The sequence below is a fragment of the Oryx dammah genome, unplaced genomic scaffold, assembly GCF_014754425.2.
Source record: "Oryx dammah isolate SB20612 unplaced genomic scaffold, SCBI_Odam_1.1 HiC_scaffold_18, whole genome shotgun sequence".
NCBI lineage: Eukaryota > Metazoa > Chordata > Mammalia > Artiodactyla > Bovidae > Oryx > Oryx dammah.
Genome location: NW_024070202.1, coordinates 118332532 through 118355472, shown reverse-complemented (window position 1 = coordinate 118355472; position 22941 = coordinate 118332532). Strand labels below are relative to the sequence as shown.

At 50.0% G+C, this 22941-nt stretch overlaps 1 protein-coding gene across 2 annotated transcripts in view; it reads right to left on the bottom strand.

The window, feature by feature from the left end:
* Window positions 1-22941, bottom strand: part of UBE3C (ubiquitin protein ligase E3C) — a 108373-nt gene that overhangs the window by 17760 nt on the left and 67672 nt on the right. Inside the window, exons 16-19 of one of the 2 annotated variants that reach the window (XM_040260211.1) lie at window positions 22586-22683; window positions 21604-21736; window positions 13042-13289; window positions 2151-2363 (exon numbers count right to left, since the gene is read on the bottom strand). In XM_040260211.1, coding sequence (XP_040116145.1) covers window positions 2151-2363; window positions 13042-13289; window positions 21604-21736; window positions 22586-22683 — 692 coding nt within the window. The remainder of the gene's footprint in view (window positions 1-2150; window positions 2364-13041; window positions 13290-21603; window positions 21737-22585; window positions 22684-22941) is intronic. The other variant, XM_040260212.1, reaches the window with a different exon arrangement.

Genomic DNA, 22941 nt, shown 5'->3' with positions numbered 1-22941 from the left:
TGTGCTAAACAGCACAGATCTCACAACACAGACCATATCTGCCTCTTGTGAGAATGAGTGTGCTCTTACAGTCAAAACACACCTCCTCTGCCGAGCTCAAGGCCAATACCCACTCACCAGTATCTTCTGAGTGACGAAGGAAGAGGAAGAAAGAGCAGCGTGGAGGTAAGCAGGGAAGGAGAGAGAAAAACATCCAAATGAGTTCAGTGTGCGTGTTCGCCAAAATCAATGGTCAGCGCCGCACCCCGGGGTCAGGCACTGTGGGGGTGAGCTGACATTCAGTGCCGCCTGGACTGAACACTAGGACCTATTTAATATGCAGTTACTTTTAAGCTGGCAAAGCCGATAACTTCTGAAAGCCTGGACTAGAAATCAAGTAATAACAAAAAGTTAGAGAAGCAATTATGAAGTCTAAAGCTAACACTACTTTCACAGTTAAAATCCAACCACGAGTTGCAAAAAAGACTATCCGTCTCATAGATCTGTGTCAGGGCAACAGGAAAGATGCAGTTTCCCTGCAAAAGACGCATTTGTCTGGAACCAAATGTGAATGAGAAACACACAGCTGGGTACTTTCGAAGAGTTAGAATTCTTTTAATCTGATTGAAAACATATTACAAGTATAAAGACACCAAGATAATTTTAGAATTCCAAATAGACACCAAGTCACAGCTACTCTTAAACATTTTGTATAGTTAAATTCATCGCAATCCATTCTCATTAGAATGTTAACTGGAACTATAATATAGTTCTGTTTTATGTACACAGTTTGCTTCAACTCTTGCCAGATAAAGTGTTAATATTAAATAGAAAAATGGAGAAAAATTTCTGAAAATGAGAATACTGGTGATGGAGTATAACAATAGGAAAAGAGAAACTGATACTGAGAAAATGCTAAATGAAATTATTTTAATCAGGGCAAAAAAATTATGTTTTATGCTATGGTTAGTCGAATTAGCTCTGTAGTCTTAAATTTGAAGTGAATAACACTTCTCCTCCAGAGTCATTTGCTGTCTTCCTATTCTCTCCAGAATTAACTGCATATTGCACAGGGAAGCAAAGGGCACTTAAAAACACCAGAAATAAAGTGATTCAATGAGGACCATCGTACAAACCGGTTACTTCAAAAATCCAACGAGATATTACCAAACAATCTCGTTTGCCCGTATGCACTCTGAGAAGTTCTGGGAATCACGGGAATGCGGCGGAGCGGCATGCCAAGCCCCTACTGCCCCGCCCGCACCTTCTGCGAGCAGCTCCACATGGCCAACCCAGGCCCCTGGGCCACTACCGCCCCTGCTCTCATGGACTAGAATAATTCCGTGTGCACGTAGCACGTGAACGTACGTGGCAGTATTATTCACAAGAACCAAAAAAGCGGAAACAACTCAGACGCCCATCAACTGGTGAAGAAAAGGTGGTCAATCCATACGCCATTTCTGGACGCCACTAGACTGGAAAAGGGGGGAAAAGCACCAGCCCTTGTGGCCCCCAGGAAGTGAAGTGCCACAGGCCGCACGCCCTGCGACCCCAGGCGTGAAGACTGTGCAGAGGACAGGGCCCGGGGGCGGGAGCAGCAGGGCGCGGCTGGGCCGGGGCAGGCACGGCCTGCCAGCGGGCACAGTGTCTCCTCCGTGCGGCCCAAGTCTCCCACAATTTGGATGTCGGCGCTGGCTGCACTGACCCTCATTGCACACGGTAGAGGGTGGAATTTATGGTACATGGATTATACCTCAGTAAAGCAGCTATCACAAAACTTAGTTTGAATTTCTAGTATTTTTTTTTTACGGGTAAAAATAGCGAGAGCACCCAGATGGACAGGTTCAGCAGCTGAGGGCCACTTTACAGGGCGAGAAGCCAAGAAGCACCCCTGAGCCCGAGGCTCCAGAAACGAGGCAGAAAGGCAGGGTGCCTCCCAGCCGCACGCAGGAGGGGAGCTGAGGCGGCACTCGGCTGGCTCTCTGAGCTCTGGCTCTGCCCTGCAAGTCTCTAACTGAAATGTACGCAAGCTCCCACAGCATGAAGCCCGCGTGTGCAGATGGGGACACCCAGGTGTGACGGCCCCACCTGCCTGGGCCTCTCCGAGGCGTCATGTCGGCGAGCGCACGCTGCAGGATGCGCGCGGGTGCTGGAGCCCCAGCCCCACTTGCCTGGGCCTCTCCGAGGTCGTTGTTCACCACCGTGAAGTTCAGCCCCAGCTCCTCCACGTCGCCCTCGTAGCTCTTGAGGAAGAGCAGGTTCCGGTACACCTCGGGGTCTAGGGACGCCAGGTGGTGGATGTCCACGTCGGCACTGGTCCCCAGCAGCTTGGACAGGAAGAAGCCAGCAAAGGGCAGCTCCACCAGCATGTTCTCATAGAGGGCCTGTGAGCGAGAGCAGGGGCCACTGATTAGCACTTCATAGGGCCGCCTCTCACCCTGCCTGCAGGCGAGGCCGGGTGCTCAGCCGGGCCCAAGGCAGCTGACTCCTCTTCCCACGCGGACCCGAGGCGGCAGACTCCTCTCCCCACGCGGACGAGGATGCAAGCGCCACCACGTGCCAGCCCACAGCGCAGGCGTTCACACACACGCCCCATGCAGAGAGCCCTACAACAGACGGCAGGGGGCCTGAGGGCTCGAGTGTGGCGGGGGTCTGCCAAGTTTTCCTGTGAAGCCTCTGCAGGTGGGTCAGCCTCCCGGGGCTGCTGCAGTAAGTGTGCCGACCAGTGGCTTCACACAACGCAGTCTGGAAAGGTCTGAACCCAGGTGTCAGCAGGCCACACTCTCTGGGAAGGTCCTGCCAGCTGCCAGCCCCCCAGCCTCTGCGGGGCTGCTCCCCCTCAACCTGCTCTGTGCCTCCACCGCGCCCTCCTGCCTCTGATGCAGATGCCACTCACTGGATCCTGGGACCCACCCCACCCAGGATGGCCTCCTGAGCTTGCTCACATACGCAAAGACGTCTTTCCAAATAAGGTCACACTCATAGGGCCAGGGCTTCCCTGGTGGCTCAGCAGTGAAGAGTCGGTTGCGATGCAGGAGACCTGGGTTCAGTCCCTGGGCTGGGAAGATCCCTGGGTGAAGGCAACAGCTGCCCACGCCAGTATTCTTACCGGGACAATTCCACGGACAGAGAAGCCAGGCGGGCTACAGCCCATGGGGTCACAGAGAGTGACTGAGCGACTATCACTTTCACTTTCTCTCACAGGTACAGGCTATTAGAATTTGAGTGAGTCTTCCTGGGGGTCACAGTCCTACCCACAGTAGCAGGCAGGCCAGAGTACCCCAGTGACCAGCCCTCTCTTCCGGCTGGAGCACACTGAGTGAGGGCACGGGCACCATGTGCCAAAGTTGGGTTTCGTGTAATTTTCGACATCAAGGAAGACAATTATTCTTTAGATTTTTTTTCAACCATCAAATGGGGAGAAAGTAGCATTCTTAGCTCAGTGACCACAGCTGCTCTTCCCACAGAAAGGTTGCCACCTGGCCATACCCACACCCCCCAAATGCTAAGCACAAGGCTCCTGAGACAGACGTGTGTGATGTCACTTCTGCCCTGCCCCACCTCCCCACACGAGATGGCAGGCTTGTGCCATGGCCCACCTCAGAGGGGCCCTTTCGTGTGCACACAGCCAGCACTGCTGCACCCCTGCACAACCATCTCACACACAGGGCAATCTACAATCATGACCCTTAAATTCACCAACCTTACATGCTCACATTAGGCTCAGATACCCTCTGAGACCCACATTTTAGCTCTCGCCCACTGATGTGACTGGAGCAGGCTACAAAACAGCCATGGACTGCAGCCACGAAACGTCCCCCCAAAGAGAGCATCCTCCCAGAGGCGAACGTCCTCCCAGAGGCGAACGTCCTCCCAGAGGCGAACGTCCTTCCAGAGGCGAACGTCCTCCCAGAGGTGAACATCCAGAGGGCACTGCGTGGGCTCCTGGACACCACCTCCCCGAGGGTGGTCACCACACTTGGAGTTCAGGCTCACCCTCTCCCCCTCCAGCTATGTCCCCGCACTTCTCTGATTTGAAGACTGATGATTGCTCAATTAGTTCTGAAAAAAAAGGCAAAAAAGGCTTTCTTAATGAATGAATGCGTAATAAAATGGCAACCGGCACTTAGGTCCTCTCCTGACGATGTAAAGAAGGGCTGTTTTGAGACGCCAGGCTTTGCCTCAAGTTAAGGATGGCCAATACTATTAACCTGGCCCACTTAGGAACCCCATTACTTCTAATGAATGATGCCGTCAAAGCTAAGGAGCATTCTGCAGAGACAAGACTGATCCCAGGTGTCGAGAAAAGCCTCATTTGTACGGTAGGCTGTGAGTAAACTCAGAGAGTAAATCATCGGGTGTTGAGTATGGAAGGTCATTGTTTGCCATTCCTGCATTAGTAACAATAAACTTGTGAAGTCCACTCAATCCATCAGAGCTACCTGAATTTTAAACAGAAACTCCACTGTGACTCATAAAATGTAAATGCACAGGTATAATTTTTTACACGAGGCAGGTTTAAGCCTTTAGAGCATTTAATATACAAGCACTAATAAATGATAGCACTAAAAACTGTGGCTGCATCAGCTAAATGGATTATAAATTAAATTTCCATAATGTATGCAACTGAGATACAAATGTAAGCGTAAATCAAGGTATTTCCTAAACACAGGTTAATTATACAACCTCAAAAGCTGCCAATTTTTTATGCAAAATAATCCACTTAGCATTTTTCATATTGGCCTCAATCCTCAGTCCGCTGCACACTTGTTCCTAGAAGCGTATCAATAACTACTTGTCACGAAAACATAGCAATAGGTATATGGAGAAAACCTGTAACGTATTTTTCAACTGTCTGTCTTTTATGAGTGTTTATAGCTAGAAATTGTGCCAAAATGATCTGAAATAAAAAGGATTAATTACGGTAGAAGCCTTTTAATATAAGTGAGTGCAGTCGCCATGCAATTAATGCAAACCGTGCCCCTGCCCGGACGGGCGGTGTGAGCCACATCTCAGGCTGGTTCTGTTTGCTGCCAAATAACTTCAGTAATTTACTACATTAAGAATCAATAAAAAAATAATGCTTTTCAAATGCATCTCTATCAATCTTCAGGTAGTTCTAAAGTGAACATTTATAACTTAATCTAAAAACTATATCAGAGATGTCCTGTTTTAAGGCCACTCTAATTGAACAAGGAGATAATAATTTTAATTATTTCAGATCATGCTAACCTTGGAGTCTACAAAATTAAAGATATGTAAAATAAGGATGTAAGCTGATACTAATATGCTATTTAATTTAGCAGTTGTGTCTCAGAAGAAATGACGGCAAGCTGAAAGCTGTGCTCTCTGACTGGGCTACTGCGGACTCTCAGGCTGGGGCTCCTGCAGGGCGGGGGTGCTCCTGGCTGTTAGCGCACGGACGGTGCCCAGTCACGGAGCGCAGCGAGGGAGTGCCCGCTGTGTGCGGGGACCTCTATTGGCAGGAAGGAATTCTGCATTCACAAACTGGTTTGCAAAAATCCATTTATTCTCTTTTGAGACATTTCAGGTTGTCAAAATTACACACATGGAGATTCGCTTCAAATCCTAACTGCTTACTCCTTTAGCTCTGTCCACACAGCTGCCTGACCCTCCGTGACGAGGGTGCTGTGTGTCGGGTTTGACCTGCCCCCCACCACCTAGGGGGACGAGGCGTCCCACCAGCCCTGGAAGCCAAGGAGAGACTTACTCCATCATTGCAACAGGTAATCTGCACCAAGGGTTTGACAGCTTTATTTCTGAAAACAGCCCACTCACTTCTGAAAACCTCTGAGGATGCTGGGTGGGTGGGAGATGAGAGGTCATGCCTTCAAGCCGCTCTCCTCACTGGGCATTGGGAAACCCTCCCGGGCGCAGTGCCCACTCCCGGCCACTCCTCCAGACTCAGGCTCCCCCGCCCACCAGGTGATGGAAAAGTCACGTGCCCGTCCCCCCTCCGAGAAGTCAGTACTGGTATATTCACAGAGCTGTGCGGCCATCACCCTCCAGCTAAGTTTTGAACATGTCACCCCCCACAGCAGAAGCCTTGAGCCCTGGGCTGTCCCCCCTCACTCCTGCACCCCCAGCACAGAACTCTTGGAGGCCTTTTCTGTAGCCACACGCACCTTTGGGTGAGCCACCTAGCCTTCGGGCACCTCTGACGGTACCCTGCCTGAGTTCCTGCTGCCCGTGGCCATCCACACCAGCAGAGGCCAGGAGGCCTGCTGACCTTGTCTCTGACCCCTGGGGGTGGCACCAGGAGCCCTGCCTGGTCTGCCTCACGGAGGAGCTCAACAGCCCCCGGCCGCCTCCCAGAGAAGTTACCCCGATGTGAGGAACAAGAGCAGCAGTATACGTCTTCACCTGGCTCGCTTTTCACAGTGACTATTCATTTATCTTTAAAATATATTTATTTGGCTGGGTCTTCACTGTGGCACGTGGTGTCTAGTCCCTGACCAGGGATTGAATCCAGGCCCCCTGCATTGGGAACAGGGAGTCTTAACACACTGGACCACAGGGAAGTCCCCAAAGTGACTATTTAAATGTACAGAAAAATTTAAATGGGCTGATTTTATTTATTTATTAGATAATTACTGTGCTTATTGCACAAATAAAGACCAAGGAAAGACACTCAGTGCACTTTAGGCAGCACCAGCAAATCTGTGTTCCTGATTTTCCTGGTGAGAATCTAACATGGCTTAGAAGAAGAAAAACAGCCCTATGTAACACTGACCCGTGTTAAACTAGTGTGTGGGAGGGCTTCAACATGTGAGAAGGGAGCCTGTGCCCCGGAGCCAGGGCACTGCCAGAGCCCTGGAGCCCGCCCGCGTCCACAGCCAGAGAGGCCACTGTAGCAAGGAGCCTGCCACTCAACCGAGAGCAGCCGCCGCATGTCGCAACTGGAGAAAGTCCTTGCAGACCAGCACAGCCAAAGAAAAAAATTTTTTAAATAAAGAAAAAAATTTTTTAATGTGACAAGGGATATCTCGATGGAAAGCAAGATCTACTTATGCAGGGGCAGAAAGAATTCTGGTGAATATCTCAGAATAGGTAAAACTTCAATAATACTTTTAGGTACTGAAATCAACTGAATTCTGGCATACACTTGCCATTTTTTACTGTTCAATAAGACCATTTTAACTTCATGTTTAATTTTGAAGAAACGAACTTATATAGAAAACTATGACCTTAACTAGGAAGAAGAAGAATCTCCAGATTTAGGAATGCGTTGCTTTTAATGGAAAAGAATATAAATTGTGATTAGAATGCTATAAAAGCAGTACATTCTCCGAAGGGATAAGGGTCAAATAAGTAATCACTTATAATAAATTATAAGTTTTACATATTTGTTAATTATGATCTTTGATTTTTCTGTTTCTCAAAAAAGTTGAAGGTCAGCAAGAGGAAACGCATGGTGAATCATCCCTGTGGTTAATTAACTGGGAGATTCAGAGAAAGCCTGCTTCTGAAATCGGCTGACCTCTAAATAAAGAGAGTCTTAACATTAGAGAGTCTCAACATGCAAGTCTTGATTGGAAGACTTGTGCTTAGCACAGAACGATCAACTATTTGCTGAATGATATGTTTAAAAAAGCCTAAAGGAAAGATACAATAACTTCAGAGCTCAATCAGATGAAGCAGCTCAACTATGCTGACCCTTAATGAGTTGGCGAGTTCGAAACAAGATGTTATACAACAGAAGCTTTGTCATTTAAGGACCAAAGTAACTTAAATTACTAGTATTCACCTCAGTTGACAGTTTCAAAGCCTCAGCAAATTCAGTGAGCATTCTATAAAAGGATTCTAATGAATACAAAAATAAATTCTCCCAACTCTCAAAAATCTCAGGATAAACTGTTAACTGCCAATACTACAGTGTATGAATCATTAAGTGTAGATTGAATTCCACTCAAACACAAAATTATAAAGTATGCTGAAGTTTTACATCTGTTGATTAAAAATTTGAAATATATGACCAAGATATTAACAAACAACCTGATTTACAGGCATTCTGTTCCAATTAAATCAATATTCCAAAGCAAGGGGAAAAAAAAATTTCCAAGTAGAATTCAAATATGATAAAAGATTTCCTCCAATAAATATTCTGAACTTAATTGGCTTAAATGGACATAGGTGCTTCTATCTGTTTAAAAAAAAAAGTTCAAGATGACATTACCACATCCTTGAACTGTTTATTTATTCCCTGTCCAGAGTCTGATTTACAGGCGATAAAATGCAATCACAACCCACCCCAGAGCAGGAAGCATCTGCTAATGGAACTTTTAGCGAGAAGTGACCAGTGACATGAGGTAATTCTTCCTATGCAGGAGTGCTCCTGAGGACCTCACTGCACTTCATCACAGTAAACAATCACTAACATATGCATTAAAGAAAATTTAAATACATTATGACCCAATAAATATCATAATCAATCAATAGACAATTTTCTTCTCTTAAAGATTTAATGTTCGGATACCACACTATCAGTGCTATACTACTACACTCACTTAAATGTGGACAATTTTTAACATGTTGGTACAAAGTTTAACCATTTATAGTCAGATATGTTTTAGAAACTAGTGCTCCCTTAGGAATTCCCTTGCAGAAAAGTATACAAGTAAAATCTTTAAAATGAGGAACTAAATTAAGTACCATTCTCAAACAACTATAGTTTTGTTGTTGCTTTTGTCTAAACTTTATTATTTCAAGATCTTTATTAAGACAGCATTTATACACACTTTACTTTTAGGACCTGGAATCTGGTTTACAGAGCTGATACATTCTGGAACAGAGGAGTAAGAGGGTCGGCTCTCCTCTGGATCTGCAGCTTCACAGCAGATGTGTCCTCAGGGAGGCTCCCACGCGAGCAGCGCGATTATGCAGACACACACACACACACACATGAGCAGCGTCATTATGCAGACACACACACACACACGTGCGCACGAGCAGCGCCACTATGCAGACACACACGAGTAGCGCCATTATGCAGACACACACACACATGCACACGAGCAGCACCACTAAGCAGACACACACACACACATATGCACATGAGCAGCGCCCTCTGCACACACACACACACATACATGAGCAGCGCCATTATGCAGACACACACACACACACGAACAGCACCACTATACACACACACATGCGTGCGCACGAGCAGCACCACTATGCAGACACAGACACATGCACATGAGCAGCGCCCTCTGCACGCACGCACGCACACACACACACACACACACACAGACATGAGCAGCGCCATTATGCAGACACACACACACACACACACACACACAAACAGCACCACTATACACACACACATGCGTGCACACGAGCAGCACCACTATGCAGACACACACACACACGAGCAGCGCCACTACACACACACACAGTATCACACCAGGGCCACCCTGGCAGAAGGCTGGACACAGAGGAATGGAACAGGGGCGAAACAAACCTGCACATGTGTGGCCAACTCAGCAAGACCACCAGGACGGTCAGACATGCGCACGCAACAGCACACGCAGACACTGTCCACACAAAGCCTTGCACATGAATGTCCACAGCAGAATTACTCCTAAGAGCCAACCTGAGCCTCCATGAAATAACGAACCGATAAACTGTGGTAGTTACTCGCGTGACGACATCCTGTGCAGAAAAGAAAGGAATGAAGCACGGATAATACGCCACTACGTGGAGGAACCCTGAAAGCACTATGCCAAGGCAAGGAAGCCAGTCACGAATGGCCACATGGCGCCTGACTCGGCTCACAGGAAAAGTCTAGAGCGGGCAAGCTGCAGAGACAGAAAGGAGCTGAGGGGTGGCCCAGGACTCGCAGGACTGGAGCAGAAGGGGAGTAACTGTGAATGATTTGAGGTTTCCTTCTCTAACGCTTTCTTCTGAAATCTTGGTGGTGACGGCTGCACAGCTCAGTGAACACACTCTCACTCACTGACCTGTGCCCCTTAGAAAGGCAGAACTTCACGGAGTGTGGACTGCACTTCAAAAACACTGTGACTTCAGGTAAGTCACGAGAGCATCGTCTGCTCTGCAGGCCCCGATTTTTAATTAGGGTGCTTCTCTAACGGGCCACTCCGTCCAAGGAGCTCCAGGGGGAGAGCGGAGGTCTGCTGGAGACAGCATGGACTGCACGGAACAGACCGCAAATGCGCTGCATAAAGGAATTCAATGATAAAGTTGAAATTTACTATAGTTCTGACTAACTTTTATAGAAAATCACATCGCAACACTAGTCTCTAAATTACTTCAGGGTGACAAAGTTCCTGGGCTGCCCACCCTGGACACGTATCCCGTTCGGTCTGTCCCCCAGGCTATGTGTCCTGCCGCCAGGAGAACCGTGCCTGCCCTGCTCACCTCCCTGACCCCACAGCTGCCTTGCACGCATCGCTCAGCCTCCTCCAGACAGAGATCCCTCCTCCGTGGCCTTCCCCGCTGTGCTCAGTCAGGACGCCCCAGTGCGCCCCGCCACGCTACCAGAACGACCCCACAGGACAGAGCCTGGCCCAGGCCAGGGCAGCTTGCTGCATGCCCCCGGAGGGCGTGGCGCTTGCTCATCAGTTCTCTGCAGTGTCTCCCAGGATCCCAAACCACCCCCCGTCTCGTTCTGCATCCACAGTCACTTTACCAAAGACGGCCACCCCACCTGGGAACACCAAGCCACCCGTCCACCGTCCTTCTCCAGAACCTCTCTCATCCCTTGGGGGCCAGGCCTGCTGAGAGGCCGACACGATCCACCTGCAACCCTCCCACCCCCTCCCCTGGAAGCACCCAAAGAACTCATTTCTATCGCGCTGCCCCCTAAAAACATCATCCAGAACAACCCTGAGGTCCACGACTGAGGGACGATTGTGTAACGCGGTTGTCACGGGACCGAGGACCACTTGGCAGCAACAGGAACACAGTCCTGACACCTCACAGCCAGAACGGCTCTTGAATACGGACTGAGGGAAACGAGCCAATCGCAGAGGCGGCCGCTTCAGAGGCCACACGCAGGAGCGCACGAAAAGGAGACACACGGCACGCTTCCGAGAGCCGACCGGCGCCCGCCTCGCTTCTCTCTGGAGGGGGAGGCGTTAACACGGGCGATGAAAACGCCCTGCGCGCACGGCGGTGACCGCGCAACTCTGTGCACGCACTGGAGCCCCTCATCCGCGCTTTCCAACTGGGGGAGCTGCATGGCTGGCGAACTCTATCTCAATAAAACCAGGACAAGAAAAAAACAAACACCCGGGACACCAAGACGTGCTCAGCGATCCAGCGTCACTTTCCTGTCCTCACACGCGTCTCCAGGAGCCCGGGCACCAGCGCCGGAGCTGGCTGCCGTCCCCGCCTCTGGAGACCGCTGTCCTCGCGCTTCCCCAGCGCCTCCCTGAAACCAGCACACCTGCCACCCCAGCACTTGCGGAGAACAGAGGCTGCACAGCCAGGGCACGGGGAGCCAGCTCCCGCCACGGAGACCCCGGCCTGTGTGTCCCCACCGCACGGCGCTCAGACCACCGAGGGAGAGGGCCCAGAGCACCGAGCCCAGCGCTGCCCACCCGCTCCGACTGCGGGGAGAGCAGCCGCTTGGCCACAGCGCGGGGAGAGCAGCCGGCTCCGCCACAGCGCGGGGAGAGCAGCTGCTCGGCCACAGCGCGGGAGAGCAGCTGCTCGGCCACAGCGCGGGAGAGCAGCCGGCTCCGCCACAGCCCGGGAGCCTTGCTCATTCCCTAAGCAATGGAACCGGGGGAGACCTGGTCAGGGGCTGGAGTCCGCTGCCCTGAGTTTCAGAGCTGCCTCCGGCCATCCCTTTGACCTCGGAATGTGAACTGATTCCTGTCCCTGTGTTACAATCCAGTATCTAAAAATGTGGTGGACGGCAATTAAACATCAGGCATCCCTCTCCACCATCTCAAACAGGGAAGTAAAAGAACCAGATGGAAACTGCACACCTGTGGGCTATGCCTGGCACATCTGCGGGCCACGCCATGGTCTGATTTCCCCAACCCCACGATGTGACGGTGCTGGGAGACGTGGCCCCTGGTGCTTAGGGCACGAGGGTGCAGCTCGCATGAACAGCATCAGCGCCCTTACAGAGAAGCTCCGCGGAGCTCCCCGGGCCCTCACACATGAGGACACAGGAGCTATATGAGGACACGGGCACCGGCCACGGCCCAGGACGGGGGCCACACCGAACAGGACGTGATGCCCTGAGCCAGAGGCCGGCCCCGGGCTGTAAGAAGCCAGCCTCTGCGGGGTGTAAGCTGCTGGCCTGCGGCACCCTGTGGCAGCAGCCTGGACAGACGGAGGCCAGGGCCGGTCTAGTCCAGTGATGGTGACTGTCCTGCTCCTGACTTCAATGGGAACGTGTGCTTTCAAAGTTGCATCGCTAAATAGGAAGTCTCCAATAGGTTATATAATTAAATTTTCCTTTCATCTACAACAAAGGGTAAGCTATGTTTGCCGAGACGGTGCACACCATCAGGTGTTACATTCTGGTTACTGCAGCATTTACTGCAGTATCCTTAAGGGGCCACATGTCAAAAGAAATGGCATACAACATAAACATTTAACGTACGCTGAATAACTACGGCCCTCTGTCTCACAACACTTTGAACACTTCATAGAACCTTAAAAGAATCACGTTTAATGCTAGTTATCAACAAGAGCAACTGTGGAAAGACTTACAATATCTGCACTGCCTATGAAAGCACGTAATAACTGTGAGGCTTATAAGCAGAATTTCATAGCTGTGTTCTCTAGTTTCTACACATGTAAATTTTTTTTTAAATTTTTCGCCGCTGCCACTGTAGCTGCCCAGGTCAACATCCTCCAGTCCTCTCCCCCTTCTCCTGCACCAATAATTTTTAATGTTATGTACGCATGTAATATAGCTATAAAAGAAAACACTATTCAGGAGTTCATCAAAATTATGTAAGCAATTCTGAATAGAGATCGTCAGACAGCAGCCACACAGGAGCACACAACGTCAGCATCCGCGGTTGGGGACCCACATTTACGCTGAGTGTACGTTACCTTTCCGAGCATCCTGCCCAGGAAGTAGTAATGTCTGGCAAAGGCATCGCCCACAAGCATCTGAGCAGCTGGGTTGGGGTACAGAAGCCCCTCGTTAGTGGTCTTAAAGAACCCCTGGTTGGGGTTAAACCCTGACTTCAGTAGCTCGTTTAGAAACTCTCTGAAAATGCCACCGCCGTCAATGCCGGCTTCGTCCAGGCCGTGCGCATTCAGCAAGTGTACACGGATCCGCTTTTTTAAGTCAGGCTCTGTTAAAAAAGGGGGTGGGGTGAGGAGAAGACATCTTTTTAAAAAGCAATAAAACAAGTTGGTATTACAGGAAGTTAGGGAAGGGGAGCAAGAATATTAAAACTATTTTAATGCAAGGCTTTAAAAAAACCAACAACATCAAGAGGAGACAATGAGCTAGGCTGACCACGGCTTCCCTGGGACGACTCCACTCTGATCAAGAATGGAGTGGGCAGGGGCAGGAGGTGGGTGTTCAGGAGAAAATATGAACCCCCCCTACACTGTAACAAACTCAGAACTAGAGGGGAGCAGGCAGAGTTAGGACCGAAGGATAATACAGGCACACAAAGCCGCCAAGGAAGGCAGAGACACACAAACAAAGAAGTCCCTGACGCTGATGTCACACAGACATTCTGAAAGAAGTGAATGGCATGAGAGTCAGGACACCAGAGGCTGCACCATCACCTAAAACAATATTTGGCTGAAAAACGGGGAAAAATTCTGGTTATATAATGTGCCACAAGATTAAATTTAAAAATACCCCGCAAAGCTGAAGCCTGCCTGACATGTGAGACACACCTGTACACGGTCCTCGTGAGGACAGCGCGCAGGAGGAGGACTCCAGGCCCCAGACTCGCAGCGAATGCAACAGCTTTCACTACGGGCTTCAGGACACAGGCCATGAAAGACCACTCCGCAAGTCACAAAGGTCCTGCCCGGCTCAGTTCCGGAGCAGGTGGGTGTCTGACCCCGTAAGGCGCGTCCTGCCTCGCTTCCCGCTGCGCCCTTTGGGCGCCCGGCACGGAAGGGGTGGGCACGGCGCCCGGCCGCAGGTCTGCCCCGCAGCCACCGCTCAGGCAGTGTGCAGTCGCTCACACAGGTCCGACCCGAAGCATCTCAAGGCACCAGGGGACCTCCAGGAAACACCCTGGAGACGGGCTTCGCCAGCGCAGGTTCCACTGAACCCCACCACGCCATGTACAAATGTCAGTGTTAAGGTCCCAGGACCTGCCGTGTGAGCCTGTGCTCCGTGACCGCGCCTGCGCGGAGGGCCGCCCACCCGACCAGGGAGGACTAACGCTGCGCCTGGCGAGCGCACAGCCACCTGATTCCTACCCCGGGCAGGACCGCACACACACAGGAACCGCTTCCAACGCCCCAACCATCTCCGGCTAAGAACAGCCCATTCCCTTGTGATGAAGCCAAGGACAGGGACGGTGAACTACTCATCCAAGGGCATGCAGCACGCAGGGTCAGGGCAGGGCTGCACTTTAATGCACACTATTTAACACCTAACTACACTTAAATGAGGGGCTTCTCACTGGCGACTCAATTCCACAGACTTGCCATCTGCATCTGTTTTGATCAAATACCAAACACATTCATCCTCAGAGAGAATTCTGAGCAGGTGACTGTGGATGCGACGAAGCCTTTACATCCGTCCTCCCGATACGCAGCCTCAAGGACGAGCTGTAAGCAGCCATCGTATACAGTATTTCTCAAGCTGAATGCCAGCAGTCAGCAGCATTATATTCTGAAAGTTCTAGGTGTAAGTAAATGTTTTGTAACTGGGAACGCTCAACCAAGGCACGCCCGTCAGCTGCTGGTACTGAGCCTCCAGGCAGTGGAGGCGGGGTCTACCTCAGAGACTTCACAGAAGCCGCCTCTCAGTTCTGGCGAGAGCGGAGGGTCTGTGGCTCCCCGACAAACACTTCTGTAGACAACACACAGCAACACGGTATTTGTAGAATCAAATCTAGCCTTCTTGCCACTGGATTCAAAAGACAAATTAAAAGCTCCCACTTATGGAGGTGAGACTGGGAGGGGGGCCCTAAGTAAATGGACCCTTGAACACTTCAGGAGTCGGGGTCCACACAGTTGAGAATCCAGGTGTAATTGTGCCTCTCTCACTGATAACACGAACAGTCAGTTAGTACATTTCATATGGTATACAAGTTACATACTGTACTCTTACGGTGAAGTAAGCAAGAAAAGGAAAACATTATTACAAAAGCTGAAAGCAAGAGAGAAGACATTCACAGCACTGTGCTCACTCACTGACATCATCTGCTTTCAAGAGCCACCACCGGCCGTCAGCACCTGCGACACCACCGTCTACACGACACACAGCACCGCAGACGCTGTGCGTGTCACCAACACCTGACATCAAACAACGCACAAGCGGGAGGAAGCGTTAGCTGCTCAGTTGTGTCCACCTCTTTGCGACCCTATGGACTGTAGCGTCCTAGGCTCCTCGTCCACGGAATTCTCCAGGCAAGTACTGGAGTGGGCTGCCCTCCTCCAGGGGATTGTCCCGACCCAGGCATCAAACCCTGGGTAAACAGCCACTGCAGGCAGATTCTTTATCATCTGAGCCACCAGGGAAGAGCAAACTCTAGGAGATGGTGAGGGACAGAGAAGCCTGGCGTGCTGCAGTCCATGGGTCACAAAGAGTCAGACGCGACTTAGGGACTGAACAACAACGTGAAAAAGAAATGCCTGTTTGTTTAGGGGTATAGTGAGTCAGGCACTGATGATGAAGCACCGGGAATGCCGGTGCAGTAAGGAACGGACGCCGAGGAATGTTTACAGTGCACACTGTTACAGTCCTGTCCACCATCCAGGGCTGGTGCCACGGTTCCATGTTTTTAAAAACCCCTTACCTGTGATGATAAGGTGATTAGCAGTTTCCTCAATCATGAGAGAGAGAGGCAGAATGCTTGGTAATATAGCTCTTTGAAGGCCAAGTCAAAACAGGAAGAAAGCTAACACGGTATTATTATGGTCAGCACCCCTCACTCTATGCTTCTGAAAGCACAGGCTGTCCGCTTCCCTGCAAGTCCTGCCCAGGACGGTCTGCAGGATGAACACCTGGGTGACGAGGACGATGATGAAGACACTGCAGTCTCTTATACAGACACCAGGCTTTAACAGGAAGGCGCTCACATACACAGCAGCTAACGTGTCACTGGGCGGCGTGACGATTCTTTACCACGACATGGAAGTGGGTCATTACAGAAGTCTGCCCCCTCCCGTCTTCAGGCTCGTTAGGCTGGCTGGGGCAGGGGAGGGAGCAGGAAGAGGGGTGGTCTTGCTGCACAGGGTGGCAGAGGCAGGGGGTGGAGGGGACAGGAGGGGCAGGCCCATTTGGCCTAACTTGATGGAGACACATCCCAGCTTCTGCCCCGACATTTCTGCTCTTCTCTGAACCCGTCTGTACAGTGGCGACCCCACTCCCACTGTTTGCTGTAGTCTCGGCACCCGTATCCCAGAAGAACCAGGGTGTGACACAAGTGAGAAGCCGTCCTCAATGAGCAGAAGGCCCTGCCCGGGGGTCTGCGTGCGTCTCCCGCTCCGCTGCCTCTCTGGCGTCTCTTCCTCATCATCAGGCCTGGGTGGGAGGCAGTCGTCGCCGAGCAGCTGCCCTCACGTGGAGTCCTCTGGCTGCCCGGGGCCTGCTCCGAGGCCCCCATGCCTGTCACCAGCACCCGCCCCCCCGCCCAGTGCCTTCCCCGACCGGCTCAGCCGAAGTCCTGTGAAGTCACATGCCGCATCTGGACGCCTCCCCAGCAGGAAAGTGTTGCCCCGGCTTGGGTGCGTTCTTGGCTCTCTCTCCAGCAAGGATGGCATCTTCAAGGGTGTGGTCCTCCCAAGCTCACGTGATGCTCTCTCTGCCGGGTTCTCTGACACGTTGCTGATGAGCCTTTCCTTGGAGAACCGTTGTGTACAGAGTCTGGAAGGTCCCCGTGGCCCCGATCTAGAGGTTCCATTAGAGACGTGCTCTGTGAGCCAGCAGACCCTCCTGTACTTTCACGGGGTCTGGCGGCCATGGGCACCGCCTGAGGTCAGAACCCCCGTGAAGGCCGTTCTGAACCACCAGGTGCTTCCTGACGGTAAGGACCAGGCGTCGACAGAACAATCCAGAAAAAGGGCTCTTGGGTCCTGGCCCTCCCACCATCCCACCAAAGGATGGACTGCTGGGGGTGAGCGAGCGCACGCGCACAGGACCTGCTTCAACACTGCTGCTCACGTGCCCTCCTTTCTAGTAACTGTCCTTCGTGGCAGTCTTTCCCAGAACAGGCATTGCTGTCTGGCTGGAGCCCCGTTCAGGCAGCGGTCCCTTCTCCTCAGTGACCGTCCCGATGGTGCAGGGAGCGCTTTGCTGCCCATGGGGGCCAGGCACTGCCTCTCCTGTCCTCATGGCACCTTTAAAGCCAGACTGCTTTCTACGCTGCTTTCCATTTTGGCTCCGCCACCTTCCTTTTCCTGCAGGCTGTCATATAAGGTATGAAATAGCAACATAACATGCCATTTTGAACAAACTGGAAACAAATTTTAGGGTTCTCTTCACAATTTTAAGACTCTCTTGAAAACGCTTGACAATTTTTAAAGCAACATGGTTACTAAATTATTTTTTTCTTTACAACTAATAAGAGAAAGTAAATTTGTAGGTATGTAAGATAAACGTTGCAGAAGGAAATGGCAACCCACTCCAGTATTCTTGCCTGGAGAAACTCATGGACAGAGGAGCCTGGCGGGCTACAGTCCACAGGATCACAAGAGTTGGGCATGACTTAGCGACTAAACCAAGGTAAATGTAAAGCTTTAACAAAACATATGGATATACTTTGAGCTTGAAAATTTTTCAGGAAAAGGGAATTAACTGAAAACATATCTGAATTTTGTATAAATATAATATATAAACTTAAAATATTATGAAAATAATAACCACAATCGCTTAGTAATTTTTAATTACATCAATGTCACTGGAAATTAAACAGAGTTAGTAAAAGCACGCATAGAAGAAAAAGCGTTATCATGCATGTGGACTCCACTTTCTCAAGCCATGTCTGTAGGAATGCCTTTCTTAGGGTGACCCTGCACACGCCTTCTCTGCGAGACAGAAACGGGATGCCGCAAGAAGCGCAGAGTGCTTGTGCCTGTGTGTAGCTGCTGCCACATCTTCACAAATCTTTCCTTCGTCTCCCTTTCCCTGACAGTGATCCTCACACTGGATTCCCTGCTTTGTAGGGGTGGTGCCCACAGCTGCGGACATACACCAGACAGCTGGACATCTCCCAGGAGCGTCCTGCCTCTTCCCTGCGCCCAGCGCCATGAGCAGCACTCTGTGGGGCTTGCGGGACTGCGCCAGCCATGAGGGAGACACAGGGACGCGCAAGTGGGGGCTTTCCACTGGATTCCGTGTGGCATGGGGCGCGATCAGGCAGAGCTGAGGCTCAGCTTCTGGCCACACTGGGCTCAGGCAGCAGCAAGCAGAGGAGGCCCTGATCGTCGGGGTGGACTGACCCTGCAGACAGGCGGCCCCGACGGCTCTGACTCCGCTGCACCTGCACACCTGTTTCCATCCCTCCCAGCTGCGGGGGCCCCACACATGTCCTCTGAGTGTCTCCGTAGGTTTTGATACATTTTAACTTCTTATAATAGATTTGTGCATATTTTTGGCAACATGTGATAAAACAGACTAGCATCTACATATATTTCATGCATTGATGACAAATTTTTCTTAACTTTTGCAGTATTCTAGGTTGAGTAGTCCACCTGCCAGTGTTTTGAAATTGTCACAAATCTCCAAAAAGTTCCTGGAGAAGGAAATGGCAATCCACTCCAGGACTATTGCCTGGAAAATCCCATGGACAGAGGAGGCTGGTAGGCTACAGCCCATGCGGTCGCAAAGAGTCGGACACGACTGAGCGACTTCACTTCACTTCACTTCCAAAAAGTTTGCCAATGTATTTCTTGGGGAAAAAAAAAAATCTGCCTAAGCGGACCTGCACAGTTCAAACCTGCATTGTTCAAGGGTCAACCGGACTTTGATTTTACCCTGTTATCATTTCTTCTTCAGAAAAACACGGTAACAAATCTTGCCCATTAAACTAAACTAAACAAAACCAGCACGCAGGAGCAGGAGCGCGCGTGCTCTCAGGACGGAGCGGAGTCCAGCATGCTCCAGCTGCCGCCCTGCACAGTGGGCCGCACGGGGCACGCGGTGGTGGGAGGCGCCAGCTCCACCCTCTCAGAGCCACGGGCTCCGAGGGCAGGCGCACTGTCAGGAATGGAGCCCAGCACGGCTCCAGCGGGCGCCCGGCACAGTGGGCCACACGGAGCGTGCCGTGGTGGGAGGTGCTAGCTCCCCTGTCAGAGCCACAGGCTCCAAGGGCAGGCGCGCTCCCCGCCCACAGTCCACACAGAGAAACGCACATGTCACCCTGCTCGATGAGCTCCCAACTGCAAGAGAGACCACACAGCTGCTCTGAGCTCCACCACGTCAGCTCGCTTGTCAAAGGAGGAGAAACCCACAATTCATGACTGTTCTGAGACGATATGAGATTCAAGAGCCCATAACGAATGGCCACTATTTGCTTCCGTGACTAAATGATATATGGAAAAATCATATTAATTGGTTACATGTAAATGACTAGGCAACAAAGTACTTCAAACCAATTTTCCGTAAGTAAATTAAACATACTAAGATGATATTTAATTTTAAAATCTGCATAGCAAAATATCAAACAATTTTAATATATGGTTTAAAACTTCTTAATTAATAAGGTCAGATTTAAAGAACACTTTAAAGATTTAAAGCACTGTAATACAGATATTATATGATTTTTCCAAATTCTTTAAACTCGGTGAGACTATCAGCAAGCACAACTGAAGAGCTGGCGTGTGGCCAACTTCTGAGTAATTCTCCAGCTTAAGGAGTCATTAGGAATCTGGGGCTTGTGTCATTGAGCAGGAATAGCATACTCTCCATGAAACAGTTTTAAAGTTAATTGAAAACTGTTGCTAAGCACACGTTCTCATTTTGGCTGAAGAGCTCAGAGATATTCGAGCCCCTGACGGAAGCCCCGGTTCACCAGCGCAGAAGGGGGTCTGCCGTGGACAGCCACGCCCTCCCCTGTGGTCCCTCACGCGGCACTGGGCTCCTGGTTCCCAAGTCCTGCCTCGCATCCTGCGTCTCAGGAAGCCTCCAGCATCAAGCACACCTCGGCTCCTCCCTGAACACTCTGCCCACCGTGGCCAATTTGACCCCGTTACAGCTCGTTTTTCTTGTTTTCAAACACAAGTTCAACAAACATCTACTGAGCACTAGCTGCAGGGACCCTGGCTTAGACCACGAGGCCCTCAGTGAAGCGGGACACACAGACAGAGGACTGCCGACACAGTGACACACAGCACGGCACGACTGCGGCTGGGACTCGTCTCCAAGGAGCCGCAGGGCCCAGAGCGGGAGCTCTCGCTTCCTCCCCAAAGCACGTTACACTAGGGATCAGAGCAGCTGATCTCTGCCTCGCTTATAGAGAAAGCTCTGAAAGCATGGCATCCCAGGTGAGAGTGACCCGCACAGTGGGGCACTCAGTTTGCAGTCAGACTGCAGCTCAGAGTCCATCTCAGTGTGCGGTGCTGGAAGTTAGAGGGCTACGGCATAGATTACGTAACAAAACTAAGTTATGTGAAAAACAAAAATCCGGCACACAAAATCGAGAACAGAGTAAGGGAACAAGTGAAGCCAGCCTTCCTCTGCTGCTCCTACAAAATGACAAAAATAGCTCTTTATCTGAGAAGAGAGAAAGTATTCAAAATGAGAGGTTCTGCTTTTCTGGAAGAAACTTAAATTGCTGCCCTAGAAGAACAGGCAATTGCTATCCCACATTGGACAACCTCCCATCACCTGTACTGATGTAACACCGATTTCATGTGATAGCATGGACACCAAATTCTGAAGGTAAAATTATTAATAAATAAATTAGTAACACTAAACCTGTTAACACTGAGTGCCAAAGATTAACATAAGACAAAAACGTGTTGTTCACCTCTAAATGCTGTCCAAATCAATGTTATCATGTAATTCTCTTATCTAATAGAAGCGTCACTGAAGCACACTTACCTTTCTATCAAGAAATTTGGATCGCAACGGTGTTTACTTTAGTGTATTTAACTTGGCTTACATTTTATGATATTTACATAGACTGTTTTAAACAAAATACAGTCTGTATATGGCTCTCCACCAACATTTTTATAATTAAAGCTTGTCAACTAAATGTTAAAGACAGATATTTGGGGACAGGAAGAGTTTCTTATCTTAAAAAACAAAAACAATATCTGAAAGGTTTCTGTAGCAGTAAGTATTTGCCAATATTAGAATTATTATTTGATAATAGATATACATTCCCCCAAATCTGACGTACATTTGTTTTAAACAGTCATCACAGAATAAGATGATTAACACTAATTTTTGTAATCATCACCCTTTCCTATAACCCCCCCCAGCCTCCCCGTCATACGAACACATACAGAGAGAATGATATATACCATTTTCAGGGGAAAGTTTGTCATAAGCATCTTCATAAATATAATTTCTTCTTATTGTGACATTAATTCCATCCAGAAATGGACCATCTCCTTGCACTTCTTGCTTATCTGCATAAATCAGTCTCTGAAAGATCTAGCAGAGGAGAAGTTATAAGGTTACTTGAAAACAACATTTTGTTATAAACACAAGCAACCAGAAGAAGAAATTGTTACATAAACCTTAAGTTTTTTATCTGCATAAATTCTGAGACGAGTTTTAAAGGCCAAGATACCAAATACTGATGTTATGCCTTATCAATAAATGTGCAGTATTTATGTAACATTGTTCCTTTTCCCCACTTCACAACAAACTTTTAAAATCCCATGCTATGGCACATTTTCGGTACTTCCTTCTGGAGACTTCTATACAACTCCAGGTGGAGCAGGAAGAAGAGCAGCTGTGAGAAGCGGTACATTGATGCTGGTATCAGTAGGGCGATCCCCAGGGTGAGAAAACCCCAGTAGCTGGTTTTACGCTAAAAGTCCAGTAGAGGGCGCTCAGGAGTTATGTAAAGCCATGTGTCTATGAGTGTGCAAGTGTGTGTGAGGTTTCTTTTTTTACTTTTTACTGGAGTATATTTGATTTACAATGTTGTGTTAATGTGTGTGGTTTAATGAAGAAATGTCAATAGTGTTAAATGTTCACCCTGTGAGAATAGTGGGCAGGCCTAAAAAACACCCCCTTGAAGCTGTTTTGTAAGTAGTGAAGTGAGGCCATTTTCAGAAATTTGCTAAGTAAGTTGGTGAATACAAACAGAACATCTTTCAAGAGGTATCTGGTTGGGTTATGCTTTTATAAACCATGGTCAACTATTATAATCTAGTGAGAAAACATATTATTCAATCACAGGCACTAGCCAGGCTTTAGAAAACTTCCCACTGGTGTTACTTTTTCACACTGAACCGGCTGAGTCACTCTGCAGAGAACCAACTGGAAGCGTACCTTCACCCGCTCCTCAAACGGAACCACAAAGGGCAGCTGGGTCAGGATGGCGAGCTGCCTCTCCTCAGACACGGACAGCGGCGGGGACTCCAGACCTACTGCAATCAGAGGACGCCCCGTGAGCCTGCCCGCCTCTGCAGATGCCGGGCTGCGCTCTGCCAGGCTGCACGCATAGACACCCTGGCACAGGGGGCACTACTGGGGCTGCCAGGGGCGGGGAGGGGGCTGGCTCCCAGTCTCAAGGCGCTTTCCGGCGATGAGACTCCTGACCCGGCTGACCAAGGTCAGAGGCCACAGGCCAGGAGCCCACAGCGCACGCGGCAGCACACAGCCCACGCTCGGCCAGCTCGGGGCAC